Consider the following 16,192-nt stretch of genomic DNA (forward strand, 5'->3'; position numbering starts at 1 on the left):
CGATGGTAGAGACGGTGGTTAGAGGAGGTACAGGGGTGGAAAGGTGATGGATAGTGATAAGGATAAAAACTCACCTGCCACTTACAGCTCACATTATGTACTGCAAAAAACTTAAACCGTCTATGAATTTTAAGCTGTGGCTCTCATCCTTTCTACTGGGTAAAATATGGCTACTGCCTTAAGATCAGTATTAAAAATAATAATAAATAAATAAATAATAATTTAATAATGATAATAAATGACAAGAATGATAAAAAATGTTCACATTTTTCTAATCTCAGTCTCAGAAAACAGCTGGCCCGACCTGATCCTCGTCAAGCCTTTTGTGTCTTGACTGTTACATTCATATGTGAAAGTATAACCAAAAAGATGATTACAGCTATCATTGGTCCTCTCAATTAATTCATAAATTATGATAATTACAATCAGTATTTTGGCTTCCACAATTATATTAAACTTGATTGTGTGTGATATTAAAGGTTTTAATTTAGCTTTTAAATAAAGTGTTTCCTATTTAACTGTGTTAATGTTTAGCTTAGGGGAACTCCACTGATTCTAAATGTCATTTAAAGAGCATTTTATTTTGATTTAAAGATTTGAGATACTAAGTTTCTCTAGGAATTGCAATTTGATTGGTTAAAAATCTTGTCTCGGCATCTAAAAATCCCTTTTCATTGATTATGCTTTGATACTAATATGGAGGTGTGAACACAAACATTCTTAGAGTGAAATACATGGACTGTTAAGGTTAGCTGTGTAGTTTTTGTCATGAGTGTAAATGTATCTGGTAGTAAGTGAGAGGTAGATGATCTGGAATCAGAGCACTGTGTCCTCTGAGCTCTATGATCCTCTGTTGTCTGTCTTTTCATCATGTGTAGTCATCATACTTTTCTCTTCTGTTGTCCAGATAATAATTATTGTGAGGCAGAACCGTGCGGCCACGGCAGAGGCCTTTGCGTCAACATAGAAGGAGGTTACCAATGCCTTTGTCGTCAGGGCTATAAACACATGGTGCAACATGGGAGACTTAAGTGCATAGGTAAGTGAGGTTGAGTGATTTCTATGTTAAAATGTTTTTTCTATAAGTTATGAGATCCTGCATTGGCTGTATCCTTTCTGTTTTGCAGATGTGAATGAGTGCTCTAAGCAAGACATCTGTGGCGTTGGAGGCCAGTGTGTGAACCTGCCCGGTTCTTATAAATGTGAATGTCATATCGGCTTCAGGAGCAAGTCACATCGTCATCCAGCCTGTGAAGGTACAAAAAGACACTGATTAGTGTGACATTATGGATATTAGTGCACAGGCTTTCCACAGACAAAACACTATGTGTGTGTGTCACTGTAATATGTTTGTGTCTGTGCTCTGCGTGTGTGCTCGTGTATACTACAAACATGGGTCTGTGAAACTTCTTCTCACGTATTCCAGACATAAATGAGTGTTTGAATCCCGACACTTGTCCCAATGAGCAATGTGAGAACACACCAGGCTCCTACGAATGTGTTCCTTGCTTGCCTGGTCACGAGGCCCGCTCCGGCACCTGCTATGGTGAGTGCATCCCTGCCATACAGCAAAATTCATCACTTTATTTACTTTATTTATCTTTCTTTCTGTGTGTGTTTTTGTGGGACTCACAAATGAAGGGAAATATTATCATGCTAATAAAATCTTCTTCAGTAAAGGGTGTTTGGAGTTATATCACTCCCATTTGTGTTATCCAACTGTTAGCGTGCAAATAATGGATAATATTGATCGCAAAAAAGCCAAATATACTCATTAATACAGAGCAGGATAATTCAGTCACCTTGTCAATACTGGGCATAGCTTCTTAAAATATGCTATTACATCAACACCACTTGTTTTAACTTGAGCCAATAGTGAGTTAGGCATTATTACAGGATAACGTCTCCAATCAACCTACTGTAGAAGAGAGACAAAAGAAAAATATATTTAAAAAACGTCAATATAAATATGACACATTACATGTCTCCACACATTTTAATAATTTGTCTTCCACTTCTTCAGTGGTCACAGACACTTGGGAATATTGTCATTTTGAGTAATAAAGTTTTTAGGTCACTGTATTTAGTGTATCAGTTACAGTATAATAATATACAGACCTAATGTAGTAGTAGAGTCCAAATAAATAACATGTCATTGGTCATTGATCACTGTCATTTACCTTCTTCTGATCTCTCCTGCACGTTCCACCAGACATTAACGAGTGTCAGAAGCCTGGCATCTGTCCAAACGGGCGCTGTGAGAACCTCCCTGGTACTTACCGCTGCCTGTGCAACGAGGGCTTCCTCCCATCTTCAGACAGCAAAGGTTGCAGTGGTACGTAACGCTTACCGAACCTTTACATGACATTACCTGGACTAAGTTGCTCATAATGAGTGATTTAATGGCTGTTTGGTGCTGAAGATGTAATGAGAAATTCTTAATCATCAAAGAAGTTGTCCCTTTTCCCCAAATAGACATTGATGAGTGTGAGGACGTCAGGCTGTGTGCTTATGGCCACTGCATCAATACAGAGGGCTCCTTCCAGTGCCAGTGCTACCCGGGATACCAGCGCACACAGGAGGGCAGCCACTGTGAAGGCATGAATTATTCAGTAAACCATCTATTTTAATAGTGTTCACCAATACCAATATGCCATTATGTATCACCTGAAACTCAATGGACAGCATTGGACTGTCCTAATAAAGTACGACTGAGTTCAGTTTGGTTTTGACCAGTTCATTAATAAACGTCGAAACTCCTCACCACATGCTTCACATTCCAACGTTGTTTTTATTTCCTTCCCTTCAGATATCAACGAGTGTGAGAGGCCATCAAACTGTCAGAGGGGCCGCTGTATCAACAGTATGGGCTCGTACCACTGTGAGTGCCAGAAGGGCTACATGCTGTTCGGAGGCAGGAGATGCCAAGGTCAGTCTCTGTAAAACATTATGGTCACTACTAACTACTAACTCATATGCAGGAGATGGTAAGTTAAATTGCAGTGTTTTATTTACTGTATCATTCACCATCTCTAACTTCTGTCTTATCTCTTTTAAGAGTTGATGTTACTGTTAAAGACTATTTAAGAGTATTTTAAATCTGAAGTAGTGTATGTGCTATTGACGCTACATGTGCCAATATTTAACATGTCTGAACAAATATATCACTGACCAAATGTTTTTACTTTACTCTGAAAAAAAATCTTTATTTTTTTGCAACTCAGATGGTGTTTGGATTGAAACAAATACTTAGAGCAGCATGTGTGACTTTCCCTTTCAGACATAGACGAATGTGCCGTAGACAGAAGCCTCTGCCAGCCCTACGGCTCTTGTGAGAACAGACCGGGCTCGTATGTGTGTGCCTGCAATCACGGTTATATCCTCTCAGAGGACAAACACAGCTGTGAGGGTAAGCCTGCTCGGATTCCTTCTGCTTTACTGTAGACCCACATTTATCCCAGAGCTTTATCCAGGCCTCAACGTTTGATCCCTGCCTGTCCCGAACCCAAAACATTTCAGTTCAAACCCAAACCAAATTTGAGGGCCCGAAAGCCAAAGAATTATAATTATTGGTCATGAATTATCAAATCCTATATTCTATATGAACCAAGTAACAAACTTTAAAACATTCAAATTAAAAGAAAGGCCAGCTTGGCAAGCCCATTTGAGACCACACCAAACCCTCTGTTCTGCTCCTGCAGCAGTTCGAGTGCTGACGGACGAGAAGAAGGAGTGTTACCTGAACCTCGATGACACTGTGTTCTGCGACAGCGTCCTGGCCACCAACGTCACCAAGCAGGAGTGCTGCTGCTCCATTGGAGTGGGATGGGGGGACCACTGTGAGATCTACCCCTGTCCTGTCTCCAAATCAGGTACATTTACAGCACACCATATGATGGATTGACACTAAATGCTTTGTGCTAACACCAACAGTGGGGGTTCACCAGCGCTAAATGCATGCATCTGGGTGAAAGTGTAGCAACATTATGTCATATTCTGAGTCTACTGTATGTCTTATGTAGTGTTTATTAAACTCTGCATTTTCTTTTCCTCCCAGACGAGTTCCACTTCCTGTGTCCAAACGGGCAAGGTCTCTACTATGATGAAGGACTCCTGTACAGCCTGCCTGCCTACCATGGTAGATATTATATAACTAACTGTACATTACATACATTCACATACACCTAGGCTACACAGCAACAAGATCTCCCAGCATTTGCACAGAAATTCTGTGTTAATATATAAAATATAATATAGAAACGATTATAGTTGCACCTGAGTTAAATACCTTTACATACTTATCCTTGTCCAAATAAGTTCCTAATGTTTATAGTTGTACTCACTGATGAGATTGGTAAATTGTCATCATTAATACTTCCCATAATTCACCCTGTGCCAGTCTGCTACTGAGAAGAGATTTTTCCTTCCTTGTTTGCAGATATCGACGAGTGTTCTTTGTTTGCTGATGAAATTTGCAAGAAGGGTCGCTGTGAGAACACCCAGCCCGGCTACGAGTGCTACTGTCAACGGGGCTTCTACTATGACACCAACCTTCTCGAGTGCATTGGTAAGCGCTCAGATACACACCATAAAATGGCGGCTCAAAAAATTCTCACATTTGTAAAGGCAAAGCAGTTTTGCAGATGCTTCCCGACAGATTTGTGTTGTTCATTATGGTTGCGTGTTCCCCCTCAGATGTGAACGAATGCCACGACGAGTCTCTGTGTACTAACGGTCAGTGCGTCAACACCGAAGGGTCTTTCTACTGCAACTGCAACCGGCCCTGGACTTCAGACTCCAACAAGGAGAAGTGTGTGATGGTAACAATAGCAGGTGAGTAAAATAGTACCTCCTCCCAGTGACCCTGGCAGCTTATTGTGCATTTATCTGGCTACTCGAGGAGTTATCTTGAGCGTTGAGTAAACCTTTTTGTTCTTTCTGTCTTTTTGTTTTTCAGATGTGAACGAGTGTGAGGACCCAGCCAACTGTAAGAATGGCCACTGTGTGGACACACCAGGGTCGTACTACTGCATCTGCTCTCCGCCCTGGACGCTGGCCACCGACCGTAACAGTTGTGTGACTCCTGAGGAGCAGGCTGGTGAGTGCAGACCCTCTGCAGTGGGAGGGTTATGAAGAGCAACAAGGCAGTTGTGGGCAACAGCAGTTTATTCTGGAAAACTCAAAACAGAGAACTCATAGTGCTGGCTGTCTGGGCTTGTGGGAGGCAGTATATGTGAGACAAAACTGATTCCCGTGCCAAGTTGAACAAAGAAGGAGAATGAATCTACTAACCTTTTGTAGGCGTCATTGTACTAAACAGAGGCAAGGATAGACATCAAGCTTTCAAGGCATTGGTCACTTTAACTTGAAGGCATTAACGTCATCATATTGAGTGGACAGATCAAACATAAAGATGTTCTTTTGTTCATTTTCTATATTATATATATATTAAGTGTTTTCATCACATTTCAAGTGGTTGAAGAAGGTTTTTGTGATCTTTGTCACTTTGAGTCATGGACACATTACAGAGGAACAACCTGAAAGTACCAAATGTATGTTTTACATACGGTGATGGCAGGATGTTGTTGGAAGAAGTATCATAGAGCCACACGAACAGTGTAAAATAAAGTACAAGAGTAAGGTAAACCAACTGAGAACAGGCATTTTAAACAGGCATTTTAAATCAAGGTCTAAGTTACAGATAGTGAACAGACAAATATACATATAAGACATATATTCATACATATATCCATGTACAGTTTGTACTTGTGATGGTAAAAATAGTTGTTGTTTGTGTATGCAGCTCAGTGTTCATATTTTTTTTAGCTGTAATGAACATAGAAGTGCTGAAATGAAATAGTGGTGTTAAAATATCCTACCACCACACAGAGTAGCTCCGGCTTCATCAAGGCTTATTTTATAACCTAATATAACTCAAGTGAGTAGTTGCCTTTGTAATTGTTCTTTACTGTAAGTGCTGTCTGAATTGCTGTTGCTTCAGTCACAAATGTTGAAAACAATATTGTCACGTGTGCTTGCCAAACACCATGTTGAAAAATTAGGAACCCTGAAGCCAATGCTCTGGTTGTATTGATGATGATGAGCATCTGAACTGATACTGAGTTGCACCAGATACCCGACAGGCCAGGTTGACACAGTCAATAGTCAAGGTTTGCTTCTGGTGGAGAATTTACTTTTTCCCCTTCATGGCCAGAGGTTGGGGACATGCAGGTAAATTGAAGAAAAGAAGGTTGCAGCCACCTTAACTTGCAGAAGCAAATGCAGTGAGGAATGAGTATTCAGCGGCTATGAAGGACGATTGTCAGATGGCAATGCTATGACCACGTTGCCAGAGGTATTTTGTAGGACGTGTTTTCTGCATGTGGTGAACTGTTGTTCCCTTTACACTCAGAATGGGAGATGTGTTTGCGTTCTTGCTATTAGGTCAACATGTTCAAGGTGAGCTCTGGACTCTCAACTTTGTTTGTGATGTTTATGGACACACCTGAGCTGAAGTCTGGAAAGTTCTGGTTTAGTGACAGTGGGGTGTCTTTGCTGTTGTTTTCAGATGACGGCGTCCTTTTAGTTTGTGGTCATCAATGTTTACTGTAGCAGTTTGCAACTGAGTGTGGCACAGTTGGGACAAACTGACTGGTTCCCTCCCATAAAAGAGAGCATTACTCAGTCTAGGTGACAGGTGGGGAGGGACAGCCCAAAGTGGAGTAGTTCAGGTAACTTGGGATCTTATTCATGATCTTGACATTGACCTCGGTGGAGGGACAGTGGCTGTAACAATGCAGACATTGTAGCTGGCTGTGATGTTAAAGACAAAAGTAAAATAAATTTTCATTTTGAGCCTTACCTTATGGTCACAAGCTTTGGGTAGTGACTCAAGTGTGGATACAAGTAGCCACAATTGGATTTCCCCTCAGTGTGGCTATGATTCAGAGGGACCTCTGTATCAAGCTGCTCCATCTTGGCATTGAAAGGAGCCACTTGAAGTGGTCTGAGTACCTGGAAAGCCTCCTTTTGTTAGTATTTAGACATGACTGAAATGGAAGAGTAGCATACAGAAAAGGTTTTGGATAACATTTCTAATCTGACCGTTCAGGATAATTCCTGGGTTTTTGAGGATACAAAGTATGAATGGCTCCGGTCTCCATGTTACCACTACAACCATGACATGAATAAAAGACTAGAAAATGGATGGGTGGACAGACACTGATGAGCCTACTCACTTAGACACATATGCTTTTGCCATTAACCTGTTAATTTGAGTAAGTATTTGGCTAAAAATTGACGTCCTCTGTACTTGGTGCAATGCTGAGGACAGGAATCATTATTCAGTCTAATCAGTTGTTTCAAATTGGGTAACAAGTTGTAAGGACTGCATGGATGTGAATATGTCCTGTAATAGCCTGGATTTAGAACAATTGGAAAACCTGGTAGATCTCTATTTTGAACATGCCTGAAATGCTCTAAATGCGTACTAGACCCTCATTCTTCAGGTATCAATCTAGTGACACCATATTTGGTTTTATTCAAGCTTCAAGAAAAAAACAAACACGTAAAGATTAGAAACTTACAGCATCGATATCGCAGTACACGCTGGCCTGCATGGCAGTATCATTTTCTCTGCAAACTGCCTACAGATGAAAGATTCCTCAGTTGAAGTTTTGCTGGAACCAAGTTTCCTGTTTTAACCTGCAGCCTTTTTGCAGATATCGCAGTGTGGTTGCATGTTTACTAGAGACCAAAAGCAGTATTATGCATGACCGAAGCTCATTTTGTCATAAGCAGAAGCCTTGCATGCAACATTTATGGTAGAAACGTTCAAACAGAAAGCAAACGGGACATACAGGGGGGTGGACACAATAACAGTACCCACTGTACATTGTTATCCAAAGCAATACAATATCACTGCAATGAATGCAGCATCTGAAGCTTGAAATGTTCAGTTTTTCTTGAGACTGTGTGAGAGTTGATTCAACTCTCTGTCACTTATTACAGCATTCCCAGAAAAAACTGAACATTGCACAGTGAACTTCACAAAGGGAGTATTTATTGCAGGATCATTGTACTGAATTTCATGATGTAGCACAAGTTTTTTTATATTATTGTGTCCACCACCTACAGACTAAGAGCTGGCCCCAAGCAGATGTTCATACTGTAACCAGTGTCTGTGGTGCCCTTTGCAGATGTGAATGAGTGCCAGGACCCCTCGTACTGTAAGAATGGGAGGTGTGAGAACACGCCCGGCTCCTTTCACTGTTTTTGCGACCCTCCCCTCACCTTCAGTGCAGCGCTGAAACAGTGCGTCTATGACGGTGGGTAAAATCAGCGTCAGCTCACCTGAGCATGACCCATCAAAATGAGTTTTGGCTTACGTCGACATCTGCCGCTCATGTTGCTCTTTGTAATTCCTCCCAATTTGTGTCCCATCTGGCCTGTACTGGCTTTATTTAATATCATGTTCCCTCTTACCCACTTTATAGAGACAGTTTCCCATTCTTGGAGAGATACCACTTTGCATAGCTATTAGAAATACATATCGAATGTACGCATTTATGCGCACAAAGCAATAAGAGTATGTTCAGTGTGAGGAAAAGTGATTACTTCTAGATTTTCTCTGCATGTCTATCTTTTGTCTCTTTTGTGTTATTATAGATGATAAAACTGATTTGCTCTGGTAGAGAAAAGACAGACTCAGCATTTGAAAACTGATCATTTAGTGGAGGGTGACTTGAGCTCACTAGTGATAATGCATGAAAGATATGTATTCACTGTACTGTAATGTTTTCGATGCCATTGGACTGCCTTTTTTGTTTTTACACAGTAATGAATGCCTTGAATATGGCTGGTTTAATATCTGTAATTAACACTACAGGACTGTTTGTGACGCATTGTGACCAGCAGACATAAATTGACACTGAACACTATTAAACTCGGTCTACACAATTATAGAAGACAAGGAGGCATACTGATCCACAAGCAATTGAGCTGTAACAACAAGCTGTTTGCTTAATGAGAGTAAACTGTTAGCATATCGTCATCATCGATGCAACACATCATTCTTCTGTAAAATGGGTTCTCAGTTTGGTAACATTTGTCTGTAGATTCTAGTAGTATAAATAAATCATTTAATCTATTAAAGCGCATTAACTTACATGTGCCATGACCAGATCTTCATACTGTACAAACAACATATAATAAGTTTAGTTAGGTTTTTTCTTTTGCTGTATCCATTACTTACAGAGGGAATATACTGTAGGAAAAGTGTTATGGCTACTGTAGGCTATGTAGGTATCCACTGTATTATGGGGTGGACTAATTTCTGCACTTTGGCTGCTTGGAGAGGCTCCTGACCTCTGTTACCCCAAACCATAATAAGTGTGTACAGATAATAAATGGATGGGTACATTTTGTGCACTTACTTGCTACTTCACTCTGATTTATAAATATTTGTTCACTGAAACATATCCAAGTGGATTTCATAACCTTTACATGTAACATTCATTGAAATACTATATAACATGTGACCAACATCTGTTGTCTATAAGTAGATTGTGGATGTCAGAAAGAATGTGAACGGATGTAATGATTTTCCTCTAAGCCAAATACTCCATATGTTTTGAGGCTTTATTACTATAAATATCAGAATTTTCAATTTCACATGCTGAATACACCTGAAAAGACATTTATCTTTAAAGTTACAAATTTACATACAGTATAATTTTTGTGTGTGGACATCTTGCATAACACTGCTTTACTTAGAAAACCTGATATTAATCTTAGAGCTCAGGACTGGCTGAATGTGGCTTCCTGTACTTTAACTATGAACTGTAACGCAAATGGAAAGAACCTTTCTGTAAATCTGATAGTGCCTGAATTCTTACATTTTACCTTTAATTGCTGTTTTTTATCCTCCTTTTTACCCAGATCGCACTGCAGCCCACAAGGACGTGTGTTTCCTGCAGGTCGACGAGGGCTTGATCTGCAGCGAGCCCAGGAACGGTATGGTGGTGACCTACTCGGAGTGCTGCTGTCACTACGGTCGAGGCTGGGGGCCCGAGTGTAACACCTGTCCGCCGAGAAACTCAGGTGAGCAAACTGAAGACTCGACTGGCCTCTCAACTTTGACCTACCACTTACCCTTTCTTTTGAACTAAAAAAGACATTTTTTCGTTGTGTTCAGAGATGTTCAGTCGTCTGTGTGAGATGCATCTGGAGACTGAGTCTGACGGGGAGCAGGATTTCCTGGCAGCTTTCGCCAACTACAACCCAGGTAAAACATACACCATCTTTGTCGATATACAATCTTATGTCAGACACACTCAACAATTATTTTCTAATCTCTTTCTGTCCCATATTTCCTCTTTTCCACTGCTTGTCTGTAAAAGGTGACAGTTCAGAGGAGGATTCGGACGAATGCAGCTGTGCAAATGGCCGCTGTGTCCGCTCTTACCTGGGTACCATGTGTGAATGTAACACAGGCTTTAGGCTGGACCACTCCCGCACCCGCTGTATAGGTTTGTACTTACTAATTTTACAAAAATACTTTTCAAGGAATATACAGCAGCCAATAGAGGTAAATACATAGACCGATATGTTATTTAGTCTGTATTTATGTGTTTAGGAACTTTGTATTTAGCACTGGTGAGTGATGTTTTTTTCCCTTTTTTACAGCTTACACTCATTGATAAGTTCTTGTGTTTATTTTTTTCAGACATTGATGAGTGTGCAGAACCAGGAGGCCATGTCAGTCCATGCAAAAACTCCCGCTGTGTGAACACCGCGGGCTCATACAAGTGCTTCTGCAAACATGGCTTTGTGGCCGCACGCAGGCCAAACATGTGTGTCCGCCGCAGAACTCGGTAACCTCTGCGTGTCGCTCTGTTTATCCCTATCTACAGTATGCAACACACACACAAACAGCCCCGCACATCCTGTACATACACTGCAGTCTCACAGTACGAACAGAGGACTGTGTGTGCGCAGTGAACCTGAAAACATGAGCGCTAATCGGGAGCCAAATCATAGCAAAAGGCTCATAGGAAATGTACAAAACATATCATTGTCAGCTCCTCTTTCACGTCCCATTTCACATTTAAAGAAATAATCAATACAGACAAGGAATATGTTTGTATGTCATTTTTGTAATTATTGTTTTTTAAACTGTTTTTTGTTAACTTTAAATTTTGAATTTTTGTGATTTTTTTTCATTGATCTCCCTGTTGCATTGATCTTTCATTCTTGATTTGAACATCTGATCTCAAGCCACCTCTTGTTTTAATAAGAAAATGTGTTTCAAAGATCTATCTGGTGTTCCTGTTTCAGCCCATTCAATATTTGTATGCTATAGGAATGCCATGAGAACTTTACATTCCCATTAAGTCCACCTACACCTTTGTTCAATTCTAAATTGACATCATCTGAATTGTATTTTCTGACCACACATTGTTCATTTTGTGTTATTGTACAGTTTTCCCAATGGATCAACAGTTTTTTGTAAGAATGGTCCCTGTTCTACCCCTGTTTATTTGTTGATGTAAAATATGAGAAACCTGAAGTTTGTGTATAATTTGACTTGTGCACCTAAGTGGACTGTAAGCTAGAAAAAAAAGGGTCATGCACTTAGCAAAGAAGAATATTTGCTAAACTTAGCTTATTCTGGAAAAGCAAGAAAGTTTGACATCTACTGTCATGATTGCTGCATCAAAGTATTTTAGAAAACCAAAGACGTTGTTGTTGACGTGTTGAGATAAGAAGAATTTAATAAAAAAGATGTCAACCAGTCATACAGTTGTTTTTATTGTGTTTGGGGGTGTTATATTTTGTTCACACATATGAAAGCATCTCATTTAAACAGAAAACAGATCAGACAGACGCATTCACATACAGTGAGTTGAAGTAGTACGGGCGACTGCACTGTGGATGATTCAGTGTTGCCTTTCAAGCACGCCTAGAAAGCAAATAAACCCAGCACATGGAAGGGTCTCCACAGGTCTTCCATTTTGCTTCTCTACTCTTTTACTTGTTATTTCAATGTACAAACCTGTAACATTCATAAATGTCATTAATTTAGCACATTTTGGTTGTTAGCATCCTATTTTGATTGGACACTTGTGATCTTAAAGTGATACATACATCCTACAGCATTGCACTGGCATTTTAAACCAGATATTTTGCAACATAAAGAAGTGCTTTGTTTTTATTTTAGGATTCAGTTATCACCATAAACAGCAAGGTTTCAAGTACTAAAATGAGGGGACATTTGCTGTTCTTTCAGTGCTGCAAATTATTTCCTGGAGATGTTTGTGCTACTGACTGCTTCCAAATTGTTAACACAATTGATTAAAAACCCTGTCTGAGTTTATTTTGTCTTAATTTTAATCTCAGGACACTCAAGAGTTTTGTTCATACCTGTTTACCATTTTAGAAATATCTCCAGATTTCAATTATCCCTTTCTTTTACTGACACTTTGACATGCTTTTATCTCCTCCCTGCTACATTCTGTTTTGTCCAATTTACTTTTCTCAGCCAGAAAATATGGCTACATTGAACACTTGATTTTATTGTATTGTAACTGTGTTTGTTTTTCACGGAAATAAGAAAAACTGTTAAACTTCCAATTCATTCTCATCAAGTGTAACCCAGAAATTAAATATAACCAAAACATATACTGTGTGTACGATAACATTTTCAATAGTAGATGAATACTGAATTATTTATTTGAATTAAATTAAGCAGTTCTTTACTCAGCCCTGATCAAAAGGACACAAAAGCCAAATGGATAACAGTAGCAACTGATGACATGAGACAGTAACAGAGGAAAAAAATGGAAGCAATGAAGAAGCTGTAGTTAAACATGTCTTCTTACTTTCTCCAGTGCACGTTCACAGACTTTGACAGAGGAATTTAAGGGGAAAGTGATGGGGATGCTTATAAACTGATCACAGTCTACCCTGACTGCATTGAGACATGTGGAGGAGTGAAGGGTGGACTGTATCAGAACAGAAATCAATCTTATTGAGGTCTTCCTTTTTCTAACCCACAGTTTGCTTTTAACTTGGCTTTATCAGACAAGAAAAAGCTCAAATTACCAGGCCGAAAATGGATGACAGTAACAAAACAAGAGGAAGACCTCAGTGTGAGTTGGTCAATATGGGAGAGTAGCCCACATCGCTCACAGATGACACCTGAACAACAGCACCATCTTCTGGCCTCTCTGTGTTACTATAACTCCTACCAGAAGCCTCAGTAAACACAAGCTGGTGTTCACCTTTGTGGAAGCTACTGTAAAATCCAGTTTTCCAAAGTTACCTAATCACAAGACAGATTTTGAGTACTAGAGCAGAGTTTGGTAAGTATAGCAGGGTAATCTGAGGGATGTGGTGTTGTTCATCAAGATGGTGATATTAATGCCAATGAGGCCAACTGGCTCTTTGTATCTGGTCCTGTCGGTGTTGGAGGTCACCATCAGCTGTTATTGTCTTTATTCATTTCCAACATGTTCTTAATTTTAAACCATATGATGACCAAACGTTTTGCTGCAATGAAATCAAATTGTTTAATTTTAGTTTTATGTTGCTTTATTGGCTTGACCATGTTGTTCATAGATGTAAGTCTGATTTCATTCAATTCTGTATTTACCTCAGTGGAAAATCGATAGTCGTTTTGACTTAAATTTATAGGCTGAATGATTTTTTGTTTGATTTTGTCTCAATATCTTTCAAAGTTTGCTTGTTGTAGGCCTAATGGTCTGTATATTAAAGGCAGGCTCATCTAAACTATTGTTCTGATTAGAAAGATCCCTTTGTGAAAATGCCCAAATATCATCACTAAAAAGCATCAAAAGGCTAAAAGATATAGAAACGTGATTTTAAGCAACAATTTAGCCAGAAATGAACCAGCTGAAAACATTTCTTTCAGAGCTCATAAACTATGAGGGATAGAGATACAGTATAGAGATTCCTGCATATAGCCATAAAGAGCTGTTACTGCAGGCTGATATTAAGACAGAAAGCAGATTTGATTGTAGGACACGTTAGATGGTGAGATGTGACTGTAATAACAACGCCATCATTAGAACGTTTAGCCCAGAACGTTTGAACATAAACAAACTCAGTGTGTCAAGAAAAGTCGCTGCGATTTTTCTGAGATTTCACTCGACGATTACTCAAAAAAGACGACCTCCATCGACGATTTTTTTCGCCCTGACATCGACTAACAATCAACTGTAAAGGACCAGAGCTGTTTTACCATGGAAGAAGTAAGATTTTTTACTTAAAATCCACCTTGTTTTACTATGTATTTCACCGTTGAGACAGTCAAAACCTTAACATTCTAAGATGCATTTACATGTTGCTATGGAAAGTGTGTTAATTACACTATCAGGGTAAATTAATCAACTTTGAGAGAGACGTTTGACAAAACTTAACTCAATAAATACCCCATATTACTGTGCAGTTTACCCCAGGGTTAAACGAGAATCATTTAAAATACATTTAAAGTATTATCGATAAAAAAAAAAAGATTAAAATGCTGCAAAAATAAGCATGAATCCCTTTCACGCCCTCATGTTTGAGACGGTTCATTTCCAACTCAAAACTGAAATATAAATATGCTACATCAGTTGTTCTGCTGGGAAACATTCTTCTGGAAAGGAGAAAGTGCATAGATATCCTAATACATCCTAAAAGGTAGCCTGACTAACCTTTTGATAAACAACATCAATAATTATTTCATTTGATAATTTTACACTAAGGTAACTAGTAGGCTTTACAGGCTTGCTGTCAATAATCAGGCCATCCAGCAGATTACACGGTGTTGTTTTCTTCCTCTCAAACTTGAACTATTTAAATAAAATAAATATAAATAAACATATTAAAACAAGTTCCCTTATTATTAGGCTATTATATTCCCTTATTATACAAATAAAGAACATACTGAGGGTAAAGACAACAATCTGTATCAATATCAGATGTAGTGTTAATGTAAAATAGTTTTCAAATATACAGTAAATCCCACTAATTTGAGAAGAAAGCTGATGTTCATAGGATTTGACACTTGGTTGCTCTGTTTCCATCCCCTCATCTGTTCATTTATTATGCCAATTACTGTAACAAAAACTAATATTATAACTTGATGAGCAGGTTATAAGAGGTTGAAAGTACATGTGCTGAAAGAATTTTCATTGTCATGAAATATTTTCTGACTTACAGGAATATGTTTATAATAATAGTAATAATTATAACAATAATGATGATAATAATAATAATAATAATAATGATACTTTTATTTATAGAGAACTTTTCAAGCAATAATTACAATGTGAGGTTAATATGCAACCAATAATTCAAATCAGCATGCGCTCGGATTTGGTGATACAAAGAGAAGCACAGTGTCCAAGTTTACATTTACATTATGCAAGCAACATACAGAAAGTTGACCAGCTGCCGTCAACATAAGACCTCTTGTAACAACAATTACTTTTTATACAACACATTTTACTGCTGTAAATACTTGTAGAAATGTGTTTATGTATGGTCTAATTTGTGACCTTTATTGAAGTGTTACTGGATTGTGGTGATAACAATTTCAATTTAAGCTTGTGAGGACTTTTTCTAGAAAGTTGTTATGGTAACAGTTGATGGTATATGTTCCTGTAACATGCAGCAGAAGTTTAAAGGTTTGCTTTGTTTTTGTCTTCAGGACTACACTTGGACTGCTGTCCTCTCACCAAACCCCAACTGGCCCAACATCCCGAAGCTGATACTTCGAAAGGTACCAGTATCAAGTAACTTTAACAGCTCTTCCCCAAGCTCCCCCCCTAGCCAGCCCCCTTCAGTGCCAGAGGATGAAAACTGGACTTGTACGGTGCTTGATGGTCAGAACAAGGTAATTATAAGAAGACTGCAGACGGTAAGTGTCCCTCTGATGGCGGAGGCACCCAGCTCTACAGCCCCCCCCACAATACCTCAGGTAAGAACCAAGCCTGTGCTGTTCACTACCGGCACCAAGCCCAAATGGGTGAGGAACCTGCAGGCCATCATGAAGGAGAGAAACCGGCAGCGTGGCATCAGACAAGGTAAGAGACCTGCTGGAAAGCTGGAAGGTAACCCCCCAAAGAAGCGGCCTTGTAACAGTTAACTTGAATTTAAGTTTACAGACCATGCACTGATGTGCTGT

General features: G+C 39.2%; 1 protein-coding gene across 1 annotated transcript in view; it reads left to right on the top strand.

The window, feature by feature from the left end:
• Positions 1 to 11,798, top strand: part of ltbp3 (latent transforming growth factor beta binding protein 3) — a 31,377-nt gene extending 19,579 nt beyond the window's left edge. The window contains exons 13-29 of the mRNA XM_070916682.1: positions 908 to 1,039; positions 1,128 to 1,256; positions 1,427 to 1,546; positions 2,213 to 2,335; positions 2,476 to 2,598; positions 2,810 to 2,929; positions 3,281 to 3,409; positions 3,702 to 3,872; positions 4,058 to 4,138; positions 4,439 to 4,567; positions 4,696 to 4,833; positions 4,958 to 5,098; positions 8,199 to 8,327; positions 9,940 to 10,101; positions 10,196 to 10,285; positions 10,401 to 10,529; positions 10,727 to 11,798. Of these exons, the coding sequence (XP_070772783.1) occupies positions 908 to 1,039; positions 1,128 to 1,256; positions 1,427 to 1,546; positions 2,213 to 2,335; positions 2,476 to 2,598; positions 2,810 to 2,929; positions 3,281 to 3,409; positions 3,702 to 3,872; positions 4,058 to 4,138; positions 4,439 to 4,567; positions 4,696 to 4,833; positions 4,958 to 5,098; positions 8,199 to 8,327; positions 9,940 to 10,101; positions 10,196 to 10,285; positions 10,401 to 10,529; positions 10,727 to 10,878 (2,198 nt within the window). The 3' untranslated portion in view covers positions 10,879 to 11,798. The remainder of the gene's footprint in view (positions 1 to 907; positions 1,040 to 1,127; positions 1,257 to 1,426; positions 1,547 to 2,212; positions 2,336 to 2,475; positions 2,599 to 2,809; positions 2,930 to 3,280; positions 3,410 to 3,701; positions 3,873 to 4,057; positions 4,139 to 4,438; positions 4,568 to 4,695; positions 4,834 to 4,957; positions 5,099 to 8,198; positions 8,328 to 9,939; positions 10,102 to 10,195; positions 10,286 to 10,400; positions 10,530 to 10,726) is intronic.
• The last annotated feature ends 4,394 nt before the right edge of the window (positions 11,799 to 16,192 follow it).

Source organism: Enoplosus armatus, chromosome 13 (assembly GCF_043641665.1).
Source record: "Enoplosus armatus isolate fEnoArm2 chromosome 13, fEnoArm2.hap1, whole genome shotgun sequence".
Taxonomy (NCBI): Eukaryota; Metazoa; Chordata; class Actinopteri; order Centrarchiformes; family Enoplosidae; genus Enoplosus; species Enoplosus armatus.